Source organism: Chelonia mydas, chromosome 8, assembly GCF_015237465.2.
Source record: "Chelonia mydas isolate rCheMyd1 chromosome 8, rCheMyd1.pri.v2, whole genome shotgun sequence".
In the NCBI taxonomy this organism is placed as follows: Eukaryota; Metazoa; Chordata; order Testudines; family Cheloniidae; genus Chelonia; species Chelonia mydas.
The window spans coordinates 92,355,147-92,379,184 of record NC_057854.1 but is presented as its reverse complement, the minus strand read 5'-3'; the positions used below and the strand labels follow the sequence as shown (position 1 = coordinate 92,379,184).

General features: G+C 45.5%; 1 protein-coding gene and 1 long non-coding RNA gene across 2 annotated transcripts in view; one reads left to right on the top strand and one right to left on the bottom strand.

Annotated features, from left to right (window-relative positions):
- Positions 1 to 217: 217 nt before the first annotated feature.
- The window catches only part of PRKAA2 (protein kinase AMP-activated catalytic subunit alpha 2), a 33,300-nt gene continuing 9,479 nt past the window's right edge, over positions 218 to 24,038 (top strand). The window contains exons 1-7 of the mRNA XM_037907724.2: positions 218 to 688; positions 12,019 to 12,160; positions 14,458 to 14,551; positions 15,861 to 16,005; positions 16,967 to 17,054; positions 19,633 to 19,857; positions 23,060 to 23,564. Of these exons, the coding sequence (XP_037763652.1) occupies positions 595 to 688; positions 12,019 to 12,160; positions 14,458 to 14,551; positions 15,861 to 16,005; positions 16,967 to 17,054; positions 19,633 to 19,857; positions 23,060 to 23,564 (1,293 nt within the window). The 5' untranslated portion in view covers positions 218 to 594. The remainder of the gene's footprint in view (positions 689 to 12,018; positions 12,161 to 14,457; positions 14,552 to 15,860; positions 16,006 to 16,966; positions 17,055 to 19,632; positions 19,858 to 23,059; positions 23,565 to 24,038) is intronic.
- Positions 13,590 to 22,333, bottom strand: LOC122461384. Its single transcript, XR_006283230.1, has 4 exons — positions 21,839 to 22,333; positions 17,725 to 17,807; positions 17,533 to 17,640; positions 13,590 to 14,961 (listed from the first exon to the last, which is right to left on the bottom strand). It is a non-coding gene; the product is annotated as an uncharacterized LOC122461384 (long non-coding RNA).

Sequence of the window (24,038 nt, the reverse complement as noted above, 5' to 3'; positions counted from 1 at the left end):
CCACCCCTCCTCCCCCGTACATGCACCCTGCACCCTGTTAGCCTGACACTGAGCCATTCCTATCCCTGCCCCCCAGCCTGGCACCCACCCCTCCTCCCCCGTGCATGCACCAGGCACCCTGCTAGCCTGACATTCGGGGGGGAGAATAGGAATGGCTAAATCTGGCACCCACCTCTCAGCATGGCATCGCCCCCTGTGCATGCATCCTGCCTTCCTCCCAGTGCCATTCCTCCCCCACCGCAAGTCTGCCACCCACCCCTCCTCCCCCTGTGCATGCACCCTGCAGCCTCCCTCCCTCCCTGACATTCTGCTATTCCTAGCCCCCCCCCCCCCCCCGGCCCCAGCCTTGCGCCCACTCTTCAGCGTGGCATTTACCCCTCCTCCCCCCGTGCATGCACCCTGCACCCTGCCTCCCTCCCGGCCAGCCCTTGCGCTCTTCCCATCCCCCCAGCCTGGCACCACGCCATCCGGCCCCCTCCCCCGTGCCACCCCCCACGCCCAGGCTGGCATCGCCCTGCCCCGGGCCGCCCCTCTGCCCGCGCCCCCCCGCCCGGCCCTGCTGCATTGTGGTCCCTCCGGCAGCGCGCAGCGAAGATGGCTGAGAGGCAGAAGCACGACGGGCGGGTGAAGATCGGGCACTACGTGCTGGGGGACACCCTCGGCGTCGGCACCTTCGGCAAAGTCAAGAGCTGAGTACCGGGGCTGGGCGCGGCGGCCGCCGCCCGGGGAGGGGGCGCTGGGGAAACGGGATCGCCCGGCGCCGGGCTGGGAGCAGCCCCCGCTTCTGCTCCACGGGCTGGGCAGAGCCGAGCCCCCGCGCCCCCCAGCACGGCCCGCACCGGCAGCCCCCGGCTCCCTTCCCCCGGGCACGCACCGGGCAGCCCCCGGCTCCCTTCCCCCGGGCACGCACCGGGCAGCCCCCGCGCCCCCCAGCACGGCCCGCACCGGCAGCCCCCGGCTCCCTTCCCCCGGGCACGCACCGGGCAGCCCCCGGCTCTCTTCCCCAGGGCACGCACCGGGCAGCCCCCGCGCCCCCCAGCACGGCCCGCACCGGCAGCCCCCGGCTCCCTCCCCCCGGGCACGCACCGGGCAGCCCCCGGCTCCCTTCCCCCGGGCACGCACCGGGCAGCCCCCGGCTCCCTTCCCCAGGGCACGCACCGGCAGCCCCCGGCTCCCTCCCCCAGGGCACACACCGGGCAGCCCCCGGCTCCCTTCCCCCGGGCACGCACCGGGCAGCCCCCGGCTCCCTCCCCCAGGGCACGCACCGGGCAGCCCCCGGTTCCCTCCCCCAGGGCACGCACCGGGCAGCCCCCGGTTCCCTCCCCCAGGGCACGCACCGGGCAGCCCCCGGCTCCCTTCCCCAGGGCACGCACCGGGCAGCCCCCGGCTCCCTCCCCCAGGGCACGCACCGGGCAGCCCCGGCTCTCTTCCCCAGGGCACGCACCGGCAGCCCCCGGTTCCCTCCCCCAGGGCACGCACCGGGCAGCCCCGGCTCTCTTCCCCAGGGCACGCACCGGGCAGCCCCGGCTCTCTTCCCCAGGGCACGCACCGGCAGCCCCCGGCTCCCTTCCCCCGGGCACGCACCGGGCAGCCCCCTGCTCCCTTCCCCAGGGCACGCACCGGGCAGCCCCCGGCTCCCTTCCCCAAGGCACGCACCGGGCAGCCCCCTGCTCCCTTCCCCCAGGGCACGCACCGGGCAGCCCCCGGTTCCCTCCCCCAGGGCACGCACCGGGCAGCCCCGGCTCTCTTCCCCAGGGCACGCACCGGCAGCCCCCGGCTCCCTTCCCCAGGGCATGCACCGGGCAGCCCCCGGCTCCCTTCTCCAGGGCACGCACCGGGCAGCCCCCTGCTCCCTTCCCCAGGGCACGCACCGGGCAGCCCCCGGCTCCCTTCCCCAGGGCACGCACCGGGCAGCCCCCTGCTCCCTTCCCCCAGGGCACGCACCGGGCAGCCCCCGGCTCTCTTCCCCAGGGCACGCACCGGCAGCCCCCGGCTCCCTTCCCCAGGGCATGACCGGCAGCCCCCGGCTCCCTTCCCCAGGGCACGCACCGGGCAGCCCCCGGCTCCCTTCCCCAGGGCACGCACCGGGCAGTCCCCTGTGCATGCCCCATGCAACCCCTGGCTCCCTTCCCCCAGGGCACCAGCCGTGCAGCCCCATCCCCTTGCCGCAGTGCGCGCCACCACCCATTTCCTGCCCCGGCACAAGCACAGCGCAGTACCCCTCTTGCCACCCGTGCATGTACCGTTCATCCCTCCAGTTCCCTCCACTGGCCTGCACCCTCCCTCTCATGGATGCACTGGGTGAAGTCCTGTCCACTCCCTCTCCTCTCGCCTATGCTCTCTCCCCTCATGTATGCCCCTTTCCTATGTCCAGTGCACCAGGTGAGGCCTGTGCAATCTGTAGGCATGTACTATGTGAGTCCCTCTTCCCTGTGTCACCCTCACCACTCCAGTGCCTGTACTCTTTCCCTCCCTCCGCTGTGCAGCCTTTCTCTACCCATCATAAAGCAGGCCAGGCGGGCAGCGTCTGGAATGCACTTCCTCTGTGCATGCCCGGTACCCTCGCCATAGCCACAGCAGGGGACAGGCTTTCTTGTAGTCGGTTACTACAGCCAGAGACCACAGTGACTGGGATTCCTGTGCAGGGAATCAGACCTGGCAACCGAGGCTGGAAATATTTGCCACGGGCATGTTCAGGCAGCAGCACAATGTCAAGCCACATAGGTAGCAGGCTGGGGCAGCCAGGCATGCTGCAGAGAATTGGCTTGTGAAGCAGGGCGGTGATTACGGCTGAATGATACCCTCTCTGTTGTTCACCACACAAAAGAGCGTGGGTGTTAGGGTGACCAAATCTCCTGATTTCACAGGGACAGTCCCAATATTCGGGGCTTTTTCTTATCTAGGTGCCTGTTACTCCCACCCCCTTCCAATTTTTCACACTTGCTCTCTGGTCACCCTAGTCCTAGTGGGTGTCAACTTGAAGAACTGAATGCTTCCCTCTTCACCTGGCGTCTGTCCTTCCTAAAGCTGGAGTGTCCCTGCTGCCTGTGGGGCTGGTGGAGAGTGGGGACGCAGGATACTCCTGGAGAGAAGAGGGTAATTGGGTGTGGGCAGGAAGTTTCAGGGAGATTCAACCCCCGCTCTTCAATAACCACATGCAGCCGTTTCTATCCCTGACCTTTACATTCCTCCTTTGCCTGTGGGTAAGAATAGAGAGTGTTCAAACGTTCGTTCCTGCGTATGGAGGAGATTGGGACCGAAATGGTGGCTGAAGGGACCTATCTTAGGATCTTTGCCCCTGTTGTGTGATATAGATCATCCTTGAGTTCCAGCTATGTCACCACTGTAGAAGAAGTAGCAGGTGTCATGTTGGGGAATAGGAGCAAGAGCCAAAGATGATTTCGTTTCCCTATCCCTAGACAGGGGCTTTGCGTTCAGAACTGTAGCAGAAGGGATGGGGGAGTCAGGGTTGATTTATTCATAGGGATTCCTACAGCAGAGGCTGACTGGTGATCAGTCAGAATTCACCTTGCCCTTTCAAGTCAGATACAAGCTTTCCGTCAGCGCTCTGAAAGACTTGTGAATAAAAGTACATGCACCTTCTTTTTCCCCCTATTAATTCCAACGTTAAGTCGAAGTTTGACTTTTCTCAGGTAACAGTGCCAAAGAAAAATACACAATTCATCTGCTCGCTAAGAAAAAAAAATTGTTCCTCTTCACTCAAAGCCTGGCAAAAGGGGGCCATTTAAATAGTTAAACCATTACTGTACACAATCCTGACTTTCATACACAGCCAGCAGGTTCCAAAAGACATGTGTAAAGCAATGGAAACTATTGGGATTTAAGAACAGTTCTTTTCATGGAGTAGTGCCTTATACGTATAATTTTTCTCAATATTTTGCCGAAAACACCATCCCCTTTTCTAGTGGGAGTTCGGTATATGCAAAGTGGATTTATGGTATCCAAACTGAGATTAAACTGTGCTCTTTGTGTGCTAAATTATAGCAATTTTGATTTAATGGGCACTAAAGTAGCCTGTAATCATTACGTTCTAACAAGAAACATGAAGGAAATTAGATACATTATGAGCTATTGATTCAAGCATATATATATTTTGCATAATTATTTCCTATTCACTAAGAATATGAGATATGTAGTCATTTTACAACCATTTTTCAGGCTGATTTGTTTTTAATAACCCTAGTGATCTGGCACTCGCACTTTGCACAGTGCATTAGGGAAGTCACTGAAGAGTATGCTTTTGGGAGGCAGGAACAAAGATAAGAAAACATAAGGTACCACACAATAATTAAGAGGGGGGAAAAGTGTGGGGATTATCAAGGAGGAAAAAAAGAAGTGATTTCTTGAAGATGATGGATGGTTTTAAGCAGGGACTGGATTTTGGTTAAAAGAGGAACAGGTAATAGGATGCAGCAAGAGATCCAGGATGGGATGGGTTGAGTGGCTAAAAGGAGTTGTGAGAAGAGTCAAAGACAACCGTGAGATTACAGGTCACAGGGTTTCATTAGGTGTAGACAGAATTATAGTGATTAATAATAGCAGTAAACATATGGCAGTGCCCAAGAGCCCCAGCCAAGATCACTGCCCCATTGTCCTGGGCACTGTGCAAACAGATCAGAGTCAAACCCTGTGCCAGAGGGCTGACAATCTAGAAGACAAATTAGCCACAAGTAGGGGATGGTGATATAACACACACGCAAATGGTTATGATGAAGAATTGGGCATCTGTGTTAGTTACATGTTTTATTGTTTTCCTTTTTAATTGGGGGTGGAGGTAGGGGCAGGAGAGGGGAAGTTAATAAAAGGAAATGAGTTCTCTCACTGTCCCATAAGCTCTTGTATTCCAGTGGTAGTACTTGCAGAAGCAGTAAGTGCTTTGACTTTTACTGCATCAGAGAAACCCAGGTGCCTATGAAGTAAAGTTCATACAGAGTTTCTGTGGAGAGCTAGGACATTTGGGGACTTCAGCGTTCATTCAACATCAGAATCAGGGGAGGAGAGAACCTTTTGTTTTGGGCTGTGTGTGAGCAAAGGACAGGAACCAATACCTCCCCTCACACAAGAACCTGGGGGAAATTAATTGCAGGATCTACATTTCTAAAACCTATTTCTAATATTAGTGTATGAAAAATTGTTCATTCAACATCAGAATCAGGGGAGGAGAGAACCTTTTGTTTTGGGCTGTGTGTGAGCAAAGGACAGGAACCAATACCTCCCCTCACACAAGAACCTGGGGGAAATTAATTGCAGGATCTACATTTCTAAAACCTATTTCTAATATTAGTGTATGAAAAATTGTTCATGTACTGTGAGCAACAAGTTTCACACCTTCCACAACATGGAATCATAGAAAAGTAAGGCTGGAGGGACCTCAAGAAGTCATCAAGTCCAGCCCCCTGCGCTGAGGCAGGACCAAATAAACTTAGACTATCCCTGACAGGTGCTTCTTAAAAATCTCCAGTGATGGGGTTCCACAACCTCCTTTAGAACCTATTCCAGAGCTTAACTGCCCTTATAGTTAGAAACTTTTTCCTAATATCTACCATAAATCTCCCTTGCTGCAGATTAAGCAGATTAATACTTGACTAACTCCAGTGGATAGGGAGAACTGTCCTCTTTTTAACAGCCTCTGACAATTGATCACTATCCTCTTTATAACAGCTCTTAACCGCTGTTATCAGGGGCCCCCTCATTCTTCTTTTCTCAAGACAAAACATGCCCAGGTTTTATAACCTTTCCTCAGAAATCAGGTTTCTAAACCTTTTATCGTTTTGGTTGCTCGCCTCTGGCCGGTCTCCAGTTTGTCCACATCTTTCCTAAGGGGTGGTGCCCAGGATTGACACGGTACTCCACCTGAGGCCTCCTCACCAGTGCCAGCTAGAGTGCGATAATTACCTGCCATGTCTTACATATGACATTCCTGTTAATACCACCCAGAATGATACAACCCTTTTTAGCAACTGCATCACATTGTTGACTCATCTTCAAGTCGTGATCTACTGTAATCCTCAGATCCTTTTCAGCAGTACCACCCCCTAGCCAGTTATGCCCCACTATGCAGAGGAACACAGACTCCTAACTAGACCCAGTAGCTTAAGATAAAATCATTAGAAAGAACAGAACAGAACACAAGCTAACAACTAAAGATCAAATGAAGGCTAGGCACAACAACCTACTAAACGGGGTGGAAAAGTGTGTTTACTCCAGTATGGAAAGATTCCTCTGGCTGGAAACAGCTACACTGGAAACCTGCTGTGTTTAAAAGGCAATTTATAGTCACTCTTTTGTCTCTCAAGACATGCGTGTAGACTTAACAAGTCACTGGGGAGTGAAACAATAATAGCTCTGTATCTGATGCTTACTGTAAGCAAAAGATGGATTACAAAGCAGACTGTTATTTTTAATTATTGATGTGTTTGAACTTAAAAAAAAAAAAAAACCCTGCAAAGATGCGTGTTGTTTTTCAGGGATGGAAAGAAGATAAGCTACTCAGTAACATTATTTCTTTAAATACAGTCTTTCAGGCCTGGTCTATCCTTATGAGTGAGGATGGGAGTGATGTAAATACATAGTAGAATATAATATGTCATTTATATATAAAGGACTGTGCTGAACCTAGGGATGAGATCTGGGTTTTGTTCCTGGCTGTGTCACTTGTGCATGACTGTGACCAAGCCACTTAACTGTGTTGTGCCTCAGTTTCCCCACCCAAAGCAGTTATTTCATTCTTACTGACCACAAGAGATGTGGCATGGTATCATTCTTTAATTTCGGAAAATGGTTTGAGATTCTCCAATGGAAGGTGCTTCTGTGGGCACAGGCAAAGTATTATTTATTATGCATCACACTGTTGAGGTGTGTGATTTGTAGGCCTTAAATGTGGGGTTTCTATTGTCCTGCCAAATCATATGTCCTGTGGGCTTATTCATCCCTGATGCAAGGTCTATAGGTATTGATCTGATGTGCTCCATTCCGGCCCCCTTTCTCTCCTCTCCCTCTTCTCATTACAATATTAACCTGTACTCCATGTACATGTTACATTAACCCTGGCTGGAAGAGAGACCGACTTCCTTCCAGAACTATGCCACAAAGGGCCTGGGGAGAATTCTCCCAGGGCAGGGTCACCATAAGTGGCCATACACTGTCCCCCTCACAAATGTAGAAGGGGGGTTGCTTTAGCATAGCGTTTTCTAGAAATTCTGGGCTACAGAGCAGTCCATTAGCAGCATGGCATAGGGTGCTGTATGAGCTGTAGCTCATGAAAGCTTATGCTCAAATAAATTTGTTAGTCTCTGTGGTGCCACAAGTACTCCTTTTCTTTCTGTGGATACAGACTAACACGGCTGCTACTCTGAAACCTTGGGAAGCTGTAATTTCCAGAATCCCAAGAGATGCAAAGGTGCATCCTAATACTGATGATTGGTATTTTCTACATACTGCACAATGAGAATGACCCTGTTTACCTCAGCCCATAGTTAAATCCCTGACTTGCATGTACAATACAAACTGTAGCATATTGCAGTTCATGCAAAACGGGGCTTTTATTTTCAAGGGTGGCCAAGTGTTTTATTTTTGGGACACTCTTATTGAGGAAAGAATCTCTGGCAGTGCTTATCTCTTCGCTAATAATAATGACCTCCTTCACCCAGAATGGTAACAGCCTTACTGCTCTGTCATCTTCATGCTCTGCTCCTGTCCGCACTCACACACTGCAGTGAGCTTCTAGTGATCTGCTTAAAGCCTTTAAAATGATATGCTGTTAATAAATTAATGGCAGGGTTTTTACTCCCTGTCTTGTGCTTCAGAATATTATTCTGTGGCCTCCCTGATTACGAATGTCACTGTATCTTTGTGTTTATTGTAGACAAGTTTTCAGTGTAATCTAAAAAAAAAAAAAAATCAAAACCAAAACAAACGAAAACCCCACCTGTGCCCCACCTTTTTAATGTAGTATAAGAAACATTAACAGTTTTGTAACTGAATGTAATCCAATGCTGTTAGATAGAAACAGCTGATTATGGCATATTTTAGAAAATACGTATTAGAGTGCATTAAGCAAATTCTCAAGTAGAAATAAATCAGCTTTTTAAAAATGTAGTGATCTTAATCTCTTAAAATATGTCAATGGTTTCATTGGTTTTCCCCGGTTTTAGATTAAATTTTGGATCTCTTTTCATACAGAGAACTCCTTAGATCTGTACTTATTAAGTATAGATTTATTTTAAAGACTTAAATAAAGTTGACTGCTATGGAAGATAGTAAAATAAGTGACATCAACGATAGGAAAGGCACCCACAGCATTTACTAAACGTATGGCAATTAAAGATACGTAGAATCAGGACAAAACTGAGAATTTTCAATTCAAACATAATCTCAGTGCTAAAATACAGCTGTGAGTGCGAGAGCTGGATATTTACCAAAAATTTTAGACAGAGAAGTAGATAGTTTTGAAAATAAATGTCTGCGAAAGATTCTGGGCATTGGCCGGAAAGACTTTGTTACAATGAAGAGTTCTGAGAAATCGCCAACTATCAGCTCATTCATTGCCACCAGAATCAGAAAGATGCACTGGACATATCTGGGGCACGTACTCCAGCTACCAACACACAGATTCCCACATGAAGGTACTGGTGTAAGGAAATGAGGGCAGTCAAGAGAAATCTGAAGAAGACCTCTTAGAAACGGGGGGCAGAACAGGCCATCTCTGTGCCATAGAACAGATAGAAGTAGCAGCAAATGACAGAGAGGAATAGTTTTTGCCATGTGTTCTAATATAGAAAGTATGTTATGTAATGGTAATTAACTATATGAAGCTAAAAGCAAAATATTAACCAATCCTGCAAAAACGTATACAGGTACTTACGTTTGCACGCTGTGAGTAGCTATGGGATGACTTACAGGTTGAAGTTCTGGCCTCTTTGAAGTCTCAGTGTCAAGAAAGACTCCTAGTAACATCCGTTGAGCCAGAATTCCACCCACTCTATGTCAAGTCAAGCATGTGTAAGTCTTTGCAGGCTCCTCACCATTTATAAAATTATGGCCAAAAAATGGCGTTTCAAGTTGTCAGCTGCAATATAAATGGTAATGCCAAAGGCATTATTGCTATGATATGCAAGGAGCTTCCTATAGATTTAACTTTGTTATAATTTTGCCTTCATACACCCAGAACACTTCGTGGCACAGGCTGTTCAATCGTCAGGAATGGGTCTAATTCCGAGTTCTCTCACTCCATTTTTAATCTGATGTGATTCCACTAACCTCAGTAGAATTACTCCCAGTTTACATCAGTGTCAGTGAGAGCAAAGTCAGTCCCAATGTGCTCAGTAGGAGACAAACAGCATCAACACATTTCTCTCTAACCTGTATTTTTAAAGAATGTACTCAAGTTTGCAGCTGCAGCATCCCCCCTAAAATCAGGTCTTACTACAAGGCTTAAGAACTGATTTCCCACTGCAGTATTCAGGAGCCAAGAAACACAACTGTGGAAATTCCCATTGAATAAAGACTTCTGCAGAATTTGGCCTTTGCTGTTAGTTTGCACAGCGGGAGGATTGCATATAATTATTTAAGTGTGTAAAGTTCTATTTTTAAGACTAGGTTATTTGAGATTTACTCTACCCCTGTGTGACAATGAATATTTGCCCCCGTGATTTATGTATATCTATTTCTGATTAACCTAATCTTTACATGCTGTAAATCCTTGCAACTTAGCCTTGGATATGAGCTCCACAGAGACAGATTGCCCCTTCAGGGACATATTTTTTCAGTATTTTTTGTTTAATTTGTTTTTAGCACTTATGTGCTAAGACTCTATAGGGAAAGTAATCTACGCCAGACTACATAACAGTCTAGAACTTGTCATTATTCTTGATTATATCTTTGTGCTGAACTTAACCCCCGTTCAGAGGGCTAGTTTAAGACCTGTGCATCACGTAAGTCCCATTTAAGCCCTGTAAGTCCGCTGAGAGCTTGTCTACACTTATTGGGGGAATTGACGAGCGGCGATCGATGCATCAGCGGTCAATTTAGCGGGTCTAGTGAAGACCCGCTAAATCTAGTGAAGAACCGCTAAATCAACCGCAGATTGCTCTCCTGTCGACTCCTGTACTCCACCGGATCAAGAAGGGTAGGGGGAGTCGACGGGAGAGCGTCTCCTGTCAACACTGCATAATGTGGACCCCGTGGTAAGTAGGTCTAAGCTATGTCAATTTGAATTAGGCTATTCACCTAACTTAGTGTAGCTTATATCGAATTTCCCCTGTAGCGTAGACAAGGCCTAAGTGGTACATAAGCCTTGTATTAATCAATTTCTCCCTTGAAGAACTGGAAGCCCTATGTAAAGGCAAGTCCCTTCCTGGCATCCTACTCCCTAGACCAGTGCTACTCAAAGTGGTGGTCCGCGGACTGAGCCACCGGCTTCCGGTCTGCGCACACACGTTGGGGGAAAGAAATTGCCGGTCCTTCACATCAGATAGCTTGAGAAGCACTGCCCTAGAGGACACTCTAACTAGAGCTGGTCTGGAATTTTTCAGCAAAACTGAGCGTCAGGCTCCCATGTGAGGGCCCTAACCACTGGGCTATTGTCTGTCCTTAGGGGAAGGCCGAGGGTCATAATATCTCACACTCACAGAAGTTTTTAAAGGTCTACTTTTTGTTCTGATGCAGAATGAAAACAGATCTTTACATTTCAATTTTTTTTGCCAAATGGAATTATTTTCCAGACAGCCCGCCCCTAGAGACCACAAGAAAATCCTGAGATTTCCACTAAGTGTTGATTAAGCTTTTGCAAAGATAGATGTCTGTGTAAGGCCTTCAGGACTGGACCCTTTGATTATGGTGAAAACAGTTTGGGAGAGGGTGGTTGGAGTATTCATCAAGTCCATAGTATGGCATGTAAACATAACCTGTCATTCAGTCTAAATGCATTTTAGCAGCTAAGTATTTTCTAATTCTCACAAGAAGTAGTACATTAAGTGGTGACAGAAGGAGGCTGGCTTAAACTGACAAAAGCTGGGAAATTTCACATTAAGTTAAAAACTCTGAGCCAGATTCTCCTCTCGTGTTACACGACCGCCACCCATGTAAGTGATTTGGACCAGTACAACTCAGAGCAGAGTTTGGCTTGCTCTACAGAAGCGCTCGCATGCTTGGAAAGGCATGCTTGGAAAATCCCAGTATATGGTACATGCAGGGCTTTGTGGGCGAGAGAAAGTAGCTTTAGTTTAATGTGGTTAGAAACCAGAAGGCAGCATAGGAAGGATTAGAAATATGTGTAGTTAGGGGAAGGATTGCAATATGATGGGCGAGACAGGGTTAACTCCATCCTTTCACCTCCCTAATGGTTTGACGTTCAGTGAGAACGAAGCTGCACTTTAAAATACATAACTAGTCAGAAACTACTTGCTTGTGGATCTCTGGCTAAAACATGTATAGACTTGTCATCCTTCAGTAAAGCTTGCAGGATTTTGAGCACTCTGTATAGAACTTCATAGATAATGCTCAATTCCATTCTCTCCATCCTGAGCGACGATGGGAGGACTTTGAAGGATGGGAGGACCTGCTTAGGAGTGAGTGGAAAAAGTGCCTCAGAAACAAGCTCTCTGACCACATAGTTTCCGTGTCCATCAGAGCTGTGGCCTCTGAAACTTTCTGTAAAGTGGTCAGTTGTGTCCACATTATGAATCCAGGCTTGGGGCCTGGACTGAGGTCACCAGACTCATTTCACACAGGGCCACTGAGTCATCTTCAGATGGTAACAACGTGTTTTGGACTTGAATCACTAACCTAGAGGTGATATTCCTTTATTAGTCATCTGAGTCATGGAGTCCAAACACCAGTCCCCTGTGCAGGCCTGGTGGTTCCCAACTTTCAGACAGTTTACCCATCATGACCCTCCTTCCATTGTTCCCTCAGAACCCACCTATGTCAGTAAGCTAAATTACTCCTATAAGTCATTGCATCCTCTTTAGTGACATTCTAATGTTCTCTTTCCATTAGTTGGAGAACACCAGCTGACAGGACATAAAGTAGCCGTAAAAATTTTAAATAGACAGAAAATTCGGAGCTTGGATGTGGTTGGGAAAATCAAGAGAGAAATTCAAAACCTAAAACTCTTTCGGCACCCTCATATTATCAAACTGTAAGTACTATTGCTAGTGTTCTCTGTGTTCATATTGCATTTCAGTTCTATGTTGTGTCAGAGGGAATTCTCTTGAATGCATTTTTGTTTTACTAGCAAATTAAATTACACTTGCAGAAGATGGAAAAGAGTGAAATGGTTAGTTTGCATTTTGAGAAGTGTATCGGGGAACGGAGCCAGCTAATTAATATTCTCTAAATAATTCATTCAAGACATTCTTTAGTTTTTTGCAAATAAGTTGACACATCTATTCATTATGGGCCTGTCCCGTGCCCACTGAAATCAGCGATTTCAAAGGGCTTTGGATCAGGCTGCCTTTGTGCTGTTCCAGTCATGGACCTACCAAGTTATAAATTAAGGCCTTGATCCTACAAGTCTTATACACATGCTTCACTTTACTTGACTTCAGTGGAATGACTCCCAGTAATATACAAAGCTAAGCAGGTGTGCAGGTTTTTGCTGAGTTAGGGCCCAGTCTTGCGACATTGAAGTCAATAAGAGCAGAATCAGAGCCTTAGAAAACTATACAGACCAGTTTCGCTGGAAAGTTTGGGGTATTATCTTGGCAATGCCATGCATAGTAAACTTTATTGAATCAAGTTCTGCATACTTACACCTGTGTAAGCCCTGTTGTTTTTCAATGGAATGGCAATGGTGACTGAGAACTGAGGGCTACAAAGGACTACCATAGATGTCAATGGGAGTTAGTGTTCTCTCTTCTTTTTTGGCCTGATCCGGCAGTTAATGAGACTTTGAAGTTAATGAGACTTTTGTCTGTGTAATGACTACATGATCAGGCTCTTGAGGTGAAATCCTAGCCCCAAACCAATAGGAGTTCTCCATTAGTGGTCTGGATATCAGAAGACTAAAGTTACCAGTTTCTGTTTATGATGTTGAAATTCAGGAGAGAGGTTCCAAAATTGACACTCTGAGGTATCCGAATTTAAGTGGCAAATAGGTAACTGCACTGCAGTAGTTTAGTGTTCTCAGATTAAAAATCCAGAAACCTCCAGGTTTAAATGCACAAATCAAGTTATTATAGTAGCCAGCCATTAAATACATTTGGCATGTCTATAAAATAAAGTGGTTGAATGGCTATTAGAAATATAATCTGTTGTTTAGAGCACTCTTGAAACTGGCATGTCATCTAGTGAGCCTTCCTCTTAGAGGGAAGGGGTCAAATTCTGCTTCCAGTTAATCCACCATAATTCTGAAGTTACTATTGACTTTAATGGAGTTACTCCACAGTATCATTAGCATCTTTGAGAACAGATTGGTACCATTTCATAAATCAGGTAGCAAAAAGTGCTTCTCAAAGAGGCATCTGGCACCCTGAGTCTCAACTGGTTCTCATATATGTCAAAGAGAACAAATTATGGCCTAAAAATTAAATCGAAGTTAAGAACATCAATAGGGTCTGGGCTAACTAATTGAATCATGAAATGGTATATTAAAAGAAAATTAGGAAGTGAGAATGGATTACATTTACTTTCCATTTTATTTGATTTTTTTCCCTGTACACAGTAACGAATTATCAGAGACTTTGGTTTACTGGATCTCAAACCACTTTAAAGTGTATTAACCCTTATTGATCTTTTGCGGGTTTTACTGAACACGATGTATTTACATGCAGTTTTAAGAAGACAGGAAGTTATTTGTTCACTTCTAGTGTAATGATACAGAACACAAATTCAACTATAAGCAGTGCAAACACAAAATCTGAGTACAAGAAAATGGTTGTGAACCTCAGCTGGTGTTGCTATAAATTTATGTAGCTTCACTGAAGTCAATAAAGTTATGCCAATTTACACTAGCTGAGAAACTGGAGTGTAATAGGACAGATTCAAACTTTACCTGCCTATAGTACCTAGAGTTCTTTTCTCCTGCATCCTCAGTAGAAAGGGGGTGGGGGGGGAAGGTTAATATTCCTTTTTTGCTTTTACAGCAATCTCTTAAAACATTGCTGTAAATCTTAGCCAAAATGGAAATTTGAAAATCAGGTTAGTCCTAAGTGTGGTAAACTAATGTAGCAAAGATTTCAGAGGATTATGTAAAAGCTTAAGAAATAAAGAAGTGAATTTGTGAAACAGATGCTTTCAACAGACCATTGAAAGAGATTATATTTGTTTGCATCTCGAAATATAAGCAATTGCTTTTCATATATAGAAAGCAAGTTTATACACAAGATCAAAACAAATGTTTATTTTACAGAAGAAGTTATAATAGTAAACTGTTTAAAAACCTTGCTCTGTTGTTACTAATCAAGTCTTTCTAAATTCTCTCTTTTGTTTTTGAAGATACCAGGTCATCAGCACTCCAACGGATTTTTTCATGGTAATGGAATATGTATCTGGTGGCGAATTGTTTGATTACATCTGTAAGCATGGACGTGTAAGTGACTGTATATTGTCAAGATAAAGATTCGGGTGGGAAAAGGATGGTGCTGCAGAATAAAATGGTTTTGCAAAATGGGATGCTTTTTCGCTAAATGGAACAAAATAGTCCTATCCTGAATATCTTGCATTTGGCCTAGAATACAGTTGTATACATCTCTTTGCAACTACTCCATGTTGTGTTACAACATATAAACAAAAAATAAAAACAAGCCAGAAAAATAAGCCAATCAAATAATAAACCTACTGTTAAATACAAGGAGAATCACTCGTAACTCCCTTACGGATGTCTTGGTAGGTTTCATACAGCCACCAGCCAGGAACAGCAGAACATGTAAGATGGACGAATAAAGGTCTCAGTTAGGATACCGGAAAAGCTCAGGCTACAATGCTAATGTTCTTCTCTCCCTGTAGGGTCACAAAAGAAATGCATTTTATACTAACCTATTTCGTATGAGGACACTGATAGGAGAAATCATTTCCATTGGTCCTTTACATTTATTAATACAATTGTGATTTACAGCATGATTTTTTTTCTCAGTTTATAGAAAATACTTGATCTTTCTAAGTATTACAGTTAGGCCCTTTCTGGACTTTGACATTTAGAAACGACATTTTTCGTGAAAGAACATTACAAACTGGTCAGTATAAATGACCAGAAACGCACTTTATTCGATCTAATTCCCCATTGCATTCTTCCTAATTATAGAATCATAGAGCTGCTCCATTTTTAACCTCTACAAAGCCACCTACTTCGTTCCTCATGGCTGAATTTGTTCCCTGTAGAACATTGTGCAATGCTTTCTCAAGTCTAGATTAAAATCTCCTGTGATAGGACTGCTATTGGTCCCCTTGAGAGACTAGGCCACAGTTTAATAGATTTCACTATTAGGAAGGTCTTTGTCAGTGCTTAATTTGTAATGAAAGAGGTGTTGAGGCTCAAAGCAATTTTTTTTTTGCATTGACACAGCAAGCCCAGAGGTGCAGGGGCTATAAACTGCCAAGCCAAGATGTGCCGGGGCTCAGCCCTGACACAAATTAAACACAGGTCTTTGTGACAGCCAGTCTAAATTGAGCTTTTCCTAATTTTGTCAGATGGCTCCTAGTTATTAGCTTTATTTCAAAGCAATAATGCAGTATAAAATGCAAGGGGAAAAAATCTGCTTTATACATTTGTCTCTGTTTACAATGTTTTTACTGTAATTTTATCTGTGCATCATAGAGCTTTTCAGCTCACGACGGAGCCAAAGGTGTTTTGCCAAGTGTCGTTTCAGAGAAAGCTTTAACCGTCTCCCGGTGTTTTGTAGGTGGAAGATGCGGAAGCTAGACGCCTTTTCCAGCAGATTCTCTCTGCAGTGGATTACTGTCACAGGCATATGGTTGTCCACAGAGACCTGAAACCAGAGAATGTGCTGCTGGATGCACACATGAATGCCAAGATAGCTGATTTTGGTATGTGACCCCAGCAGCATTCCAGAAATGTAGCCAGCTACAAGCCACTTGCTGGAGTGTGTCAACATAACATGCCTTACAGAACTGAGTCAGTTTGCATGGCCATGAACAATTTCATAATTTTAATTGAAGAGTTCATAGTCGTAAACACTCACCCTTCAGTGAAGACAGGCATTGCTAGTGAGATCTCTTGTGTTTGTAGTATAAACATACATGGGTTTTAGCACAGTGGAGAAACAAGGTAATTTGCAAATTCATCACTGTTTTCAGGGTAATAATTAAAAAAAATTAGCTAACATTCATGGTAGACTCCAATGCAGTAACATCGGGATGGAATTTGTCCCTGTATGACCATAAGAACGGCCATACTGGGTCAGACCAAAGGTCCATCTAGCCCAGTATCCTGTCTTCTGACAGTGGCCAATGCCAGGTACTTCAGAGGGAATGAACAGAACCCGTAATCATCAAGTGATCCATCCCTGTTGCCCATTACCAGCATCCAGCAGACAGAGGCTAGGGACACCATCCCTGCCCATCTTGGCTAATAGCCATTGATGGACCTATGCTCCATGAATATATCTAAGTTTTGGGGTTTTTTTTGAAGCCTGTTATGTCTAATCTCATATGCCTACTCCTTTTGTAGAACTATTTGTGTGTTGGGATCACTTCATTTTACAAACAAGCAGTGACAGGAGTCTTCAATATGATTTAGAAAGCTAGTTAACAGTCTGAGGCAGCTCACTGCAGATGCATTCTTTCTCCTAGTGATAAGTGATGTGAGAATTATTTGTAATACATGATGCCCCACCATTCCAGAAACCCCCAATTGTTTAATTTTATTATTTCATAATTTCCCCCACTCCTTCCCTTGCTATTCCTCCCGTCATCCTTTTAGAAGCATAGAATTCTCGCTAACCATACATTCAAAGCATGCATCAATATGCAAGAGTCTTGCTTTTAGGGTTGTCGAACATGATGTCAGATGGTGAATTTCTGCGAACCAGCTGTGGCTCCCCAAACTATGCAGCTCCTGAAGTCATCTCCGGAAGGTATAACTTATCATTGAGAAAAACCATTTGAATGCAAGTGTATGTCCGGTGTGATTCTTGCATTTGTTCTTGTATCTGAAACTTATTTTGTACTACTGTTAAAGATAGCTGAAGCTCCCCCTCACACTCCTTCATTTTTAAAAGTGGGAGTGAATCTAGTCACAAAGCCTTGTGTCGTTTTCTTTCTATGATTAAAAATAGAAAACGATCTTTCTAAAAATTGTAAAGAGTTATTAAAAGACATTTGTGGTTTATATACCTAAATAAAGAATTAGGTAAATATATTTTTGACCTGAATCCTTTTCATGTGCAAGGAGTTTCCCTCCCCAAAATTCTTATTCACCTAACATGCTAAATGTTTCATCTGTCTATCTTTAATTTTGTTATGTTGTTAAAGAGAACTAGTCAATGATAGACCAACCAATTTTACCCACCCACTTCCCAAACCTTAATAATGGTCTCTACCCCTTTTCCATACCTTCCCAGTGGTTCCATCTGAAAAGTCTTATCTTCTGGCTTCTTTTAATCAATTTCTTTTTTCAGAAGAGTGGTTGCTGCTGTCATGGGACGGAATGGTCATGACTTCCTGTTAAATTAATGATAAACAAACCTGTGAAGCAGTCACGCCCTACCGAACGGCTGTTATTTGGCATTTCTGTAGCACCCTTACGTATTGAAAGCACTGCCCAATCCTGAATTAATCTTCATCACACCCAGATGGAAGTACGACCTTTCCTTTCCCATTTCACAGTTCTGAAAATGGAGTCTTGGAGAAAAACTGATTTGCCCAAGCCCATACAGCAGGCCAGTGACAGAACCAGGATTAGAAGGAAGGATTTCCTAATTTAGAATCTTGCACATATTCTTCATAACCACCTGTTTTCCAGTCTTGTATCAGTTATTTTTTTATACCATGTCTTGTTTGCATTCATTTTAACAGAAACCAGGTGGCAAAATCGCAGTACACTTTCCCCATATCATTTTTCCTGCTGTATCTCATCTAACAGGCCAAATAAACACAGCATTTTGGTTAATGTGGATTATTTTTGATTAAGTTCCCTGTCACTTATGCCAATGGAAGTGATGGCAGAGTTCCTTCTGAATTAGGCCCTCCGGAGGACTGAGTTGAGGCAACAACTCCACTTACAGGGATCAGTGAGTCATGCTGGCCGGACAGGGGGCAAAGCCAGGAAGTCCACAGCTGCTGCAGCTCCAGAAAGAAGTTGCAAATCAAGTTTGTCCCCACTTCATTTATTAGAGCCCTAACTGTGCTTTCATTCAAGCAGTATAGACGATAGTGTTCTACCAGAGGACAGCAAGAGAAAAGGTACAAGTTATTGCCCTCTAGGTCCCGAAGGATTGCAAGGACTCAACCGATTCAGCTTATTAGCAATGAATAAAAGAAACAAAAACACCATATATGTCTAAACCAGGTTCATCTACTAATCCCTTGACTGTATTGCCTTCCCTTTATCAGGCCTCCCCTCAAACTCCCTCACTGCCGCTCAGCTTCTCATTTTATATCCTGGAAGGGTTTCCCAACCTGCCCTGCTCTTAAAGGGACAGCACCTGTCGAGTTATCATTACAATGTTTTTCACATAGCATGGAGATTGGTCAGACTATTAGTTCTGCTGTATGACATTGCACATGGATTTATGTAGGAGACCAGAGTATGTGAGCAGATTCAGAATTCACCTTCTGCCATGGCCTGATGGGTAACAAAGCATGAAAGGACAGGTTGTAAGACAGAGTAGATATATCCGCTTGGGTCTAAAATACAAATCCGTGATCATCCTATCAATCTGGGAACCAGCAGAAACACTGGGCCCCCAGAATTGTCAAAAACAAGACCCTAAAGGGCGGTATACTTATGCATCTAAATAATTGGCCAGTTTTTTCAAAAAATGCTGAGTACGTAGCTGCTCTCATTGTCCTCAGAAGGAGCTGCTGGGTGACAAGCACTTTTGAAAATAGAGCAAGCTATTTAGGTGCCTGTAGGAGCCCAACCTTTGAAATTTTGGCCAAGGAGGAGCATGCTCACAATGTTACTGAAAAAAATCCACCATGCAGTAATCAAAGCAGTTTATCAAGGGCACCCGAGCTTTGTGATAACCATGCCCACATTAGCAGTTTCCTAGAAGCCTAAGTCCTGGATCGGACTTGAATACAAATTTCTTACATAAAAAATAAATGTACAGAGGTGTAATATTTGCTTGTAGTTATATCTGCCTTGGTGGATGTATAGAAATAGTTGGCTGAGTCCATCAGCCATTGGAACAAGAGAAGAAGCTTTTCACAGAGCTGTTGGGGAGGAAGAGCAAACTTGGTTCCTCGCCTCTTCATTAGCTTCTGTGGGTTGCACCTTCATGTCTCAGTCTGAGTGAACCAGAGAAGCTTCAGTGAGGCTCAGTTTTAGGACACTGGGGTAGGCGTACGAACTGAAGCATTTAGCCTTCAGGGTCCACTTTTAAGCTCCTCTGCTATATTATAACCTCTACTACAAAGCATATAATGCCAATTGGCAAACAGATAAAAACATGGAAAGGAAATCTTCTCTGTTGCCTTGACTTTGTTTAGGTTGTATGCTGGGCCTGAGGTGGATATCTGGAGTTGTGGTGTTATTCTCTATGCTCTTCTCTGCGGGACGCTGCCATTTGATGACGAACACGTTCCCACGCTCTTTAAGAAGATCCGTGGAGGTGTTTTCTACATCCCCGAATACCTCAACCGTTCAGTTGCCACTCTCCTCATGCACATGCTGCAGGTTGACCCACTCAAGCGAGCAACCATCAAGGACATAAGGTAACGTCACACATCAGAAGTCACGGCAGAAGCCTCTCTCCTCAAATATACCTTCTTGCGTGTGGTGGGCAAGCTGTGTTGCGGACACAAGGCTAGTTGACCCTGAAAACTTACAATGGAAAAGCTACATCTCTCGGGGGTGTGAAAAATCCATATCCCTGAGAGATGTAGCGATAACGACCTAAGCCTGGTGTAGACAGTGCTAAGTTGATGGAAGAATGCTTCTGTTGAGCTATACTGCATCTCAGGTAGGTATATTAACTACAGTGACGGGAGAACCCCTCCCATCGCTGTAACGAGCGTCTACACTGAAGTGCTACAGTGGTGCAGCGGCAGCTTTTAAGTGTCAACATACCCATAGTTTATGAAGGTTAGTAGGTGCATTTCAGCAAGTAACTGGGACCTTTTCTATTGCATTAAAAAATGGTCTCAAATATCCTTAACGGCGCTTGGCAAAAGTAGCCATGCGATGCAGTAATGCTAAGAAATTAGCATTCATCTGCCATGTTTTGTTGCTTAATTAAAAAACTTCTCCTTCCTTCTGAATGCAGGTTCAGCATACGGTGTATTTAATATGCAGAGTCACAGCAAACCATGAAAAGATGCATAGACCAAGAATGCAGGATCCACAGCCCGAGCTCTAAAAATGAAACACCTGAAAAATATTCCTTAATGAGGGCAAATGGCTCACCTTTAAATGTAGTATAATTTTCTCATCTAGCAAATGAATAAGATGGTGCTGTACTTCTACCTGCTCACATTACCATATAAATTCAGCTTAATGTGAGCACTGAGGTTTTTTTAGTCCATTATTTGGGCCTTTAAATATAATTAAAAATGCATGTCTGACAGCAGGACTTAAACTGAATAATTTTAGTACGGTGTAAACTAGGAGCATGCTCGATCTTCTGTGAAATACAGAATAATCATTAAATCTAAATGATGTTTTAAAATAGGTATATAAATGTCACAGCCATCTGAAAGTCCTTGGGTCTTTAATTCCTTTGGCAATGATGGTTTTATAGTGCCACTGCTCTCCTAAAGTGAAAATGGTGCCTTTTTTTTCAAGTCTCTTCGTTTAGTGGCTCTAACTGCATCTTAGGGGAGGAGCGCCTATGAGGGGACGACAGGTGGTAATGGGATGTGGCGGATGGGTGACCACTTTGTAGCTACATCAGCGACCAAGAGTCATTACCATCTGATGGGTGTTTGGGTCTCAGGCCAGTTCCTAACATACAAATAGAATCACAATTGCCGTGCCGGACGAATGATATAGGGTTTAGTTCACATGCAGGTGCTATTATTAGGGGTTGGCAGCACACACAGTCCTGTAGGTGTGGGTTTGCATGAGGAACCCCGCCCCACCACCAAGGGCCCCAGCTCTGGGATGCCATCCTACACATTATGTTTACTGCCTTTGGGCTGCATACGACCATCCAATTGCTCCTGGAGGTTTAACGGGGCAATTTTGTGGCAACGCCATCCCCACACCCAGATTATGCTCTCCAGGGTGTGGGCACGTGGTGTGACCAATGCCTACCACAGGCCATGCGTGAGAGGGAGATGTTAGTGACCACTCCATCCCCATGCAGGAGCAGAGAAACACTCTGATTGTCAACTGTCCCTAAGGCTGAGTTGCCCCATAGTTCCTAATGAAATAACCAGCGATTGCCACGAATGTTTCCCCAGTCCCACTGCCCTATGGAGATGGAAGATTGGTGCATGCTGAACACCTCCCCTCCCACTCAAAGACTTTGAAAGCATTGGAAAAGGCAGTGGCCACAGTTCATGCCTCATGAAAAACTGAAATCCCAAGGGAGGCTTGTAGGGGGGGCCTGTCTGCAGCCAGCACAGGCGAAATGGGGAGGGAGCAAGGGTGGAGGTGCCTTTTGGAGAGCGGCCTGTCTGTAAACTGACCATCAGCCTAGATTTGTGAACCAAGGCTGTCGTTCATTGATGCGGTGCCACGGGGTCCACTCACCACTGGTGGCGCCACCGCCAGGGCGCTCTGGGGATTAGATCTGACCAGGCATTGCACCCTCCTCCAGTGTTGTCTTACCCATCCCACAGGCCCCTCTTGCTCCAGGAACCACAGCCTCTCCTCCAGCCGGAGTCACCCCATGTTCCCCTTTCCAGGGGTAACAAAGTCCCTCTTGACAGATGGGCTCAGGCAGTCTTCCTGCTCACTGCCGGGCTGGTGCCACTTGGTCAGCAGCCGGTAGGGGGACCCAGGCCCACCCTCTACTCCGGGTCCTGTCTTAGGGGCCGCTAGTCAGCAGCCAAGGTCTGCATTCCTATTCCTTGCTACTGTTCCCCTGAACTGTCTCCCACCTTCTTGGCTCCGCCCCGTCAGCCTCCCTCCTCCCAGGGAGCACCCACGCACTACCCTCTATACTCCTGAATACACCTTCTCTTCTCCCAGGGAATGCCTGCAGTGCCCCCGTTGCCAGCTTCCTAGCTTATATAGGTCTTACTTGGACCTGCCCAGGTGAGCCTGTTCTATTTAAATCCCTGGCTCTGCCTCCAGGTGCAGGTTGGGGAGGTAATTGGCCTACCTGGCCATCTTAACCCTTGCAAGCCTTGTGTCGGGTGGACACCCTATCACATGCAGGAGACCTTGCACACACGCTCATTGCTTTGTTTGGTGTGACTATTTCACACAACTCACAGTCTTGTTGGAAGTTACAACAGAAAGACCAAAAATGGAAACTGTCCTTCGCCCGTCTCGTCAGTATTGTTGTGGTACCTTAATCTGAAGAAAGCATGCACTGGTGCTACCTGTGTGTTGAGAAATAATTAATAGTTTGCAGGGCTGTCAAATGAAGGCCTTCGACGAGCACTTTGTTTTCTAGAATATGATAGGAGTAGCCATGCCTGTTTCGAGTTCCACCAAACTCTTGGCCATGCTGATGTCTTGTGGCAATGAGTTCCACGGCCTGACTGAAGACTCAGACGTCACTAAAAATAACGGACTTGATTGTCAACCAGTGTAAATCATTGTAGCTCTATTGAAACAACAAAGTTTTGCCAGTTTACACCAGCTGAGGGTCTGTCTCGTTGGTTCGACCCCCTTCACCCTCCCCACCACCCCAGGCTGTAGCTCATAGAATGAATCACAGCTAGGTTGCCCATCTGTAAATACAGACTCACGGCTATGCTCTCTCTCTCTCTGTAGTACAGTTTCATTTCTTTTTCCCCCTAGAGAACACGAGTGGTTTAAACAAGACTTGCCCAGTTACTTGTTTCCAGAGGATCCTTCTTACGATGCCAATGTCATTGATGATGACGCAGTGCGGGAAGTTTGTGAGAAGTTTGAATGCACGGAGTCGGAGGTGATGAACAGCTTGTATAGTGGTGACCCACAAGACCAGCTTGCAGTAGCTTACCACCTTATCATTGACAATCGGAGAATCATGAATCAAGCCAGTGAGTTCTACCTCGCCTCTAGTCCGCCCACTGGCTCATTTATGGATGACAGCACTATGCACATACCTCCGGGGGTGAAACCGCACCCAGAGCGGATGCCTCCTTTAATAGCAGACAGTCCCAAAGCACGGTGTCCCTTGGATGCACTGAATACTACCAAGCCAAAATCTCTGACTGTGAAAAAAGCCAAGTGGCATCTAGGAATCCGCAGTCAAAGCAAACCGTATGACATTATGGCTGAAGTGTACCGAGCTATGAAACAGCTGGATTTTGAATGGAAGGTAGGAAATATCAGTGCTTTGTGGCCATTTTCAAGGATCATTTTCTTATAAGTTCTCCTGATCTGAATTGATCAGTGCAGGTAGTAAGTATTGTGACAGGATTGTCTGTTTTGAACTGTATCATCATCTTTAGTTTATTATTTTTAAACAAACACTCAACCTGAAAAATGCTAGTTGTGGCTAAATAAGCTCCACCTGTATTACTGACATAGAATACTTATAAAATGCATAAAATGCACTTCCTTATTTTAACTCTCTCAGCCTAGGTTGGAAGGATAATTCTGCCTTGTTGAGCTGTAGGGCTAGCAGGAGCTGGTCATATTTCTAATTTTAGCAACTGAATACCTTGAAACCTCCTGCATGGGTCATAACAATCACATGTCCTGAAACTACACAATCGGTTTCCTTTATTCTTTTCTTAAGGAATATATAGGCTATGCTACTTTGTAGACAAAAGTTCTTTTACTACAAGGG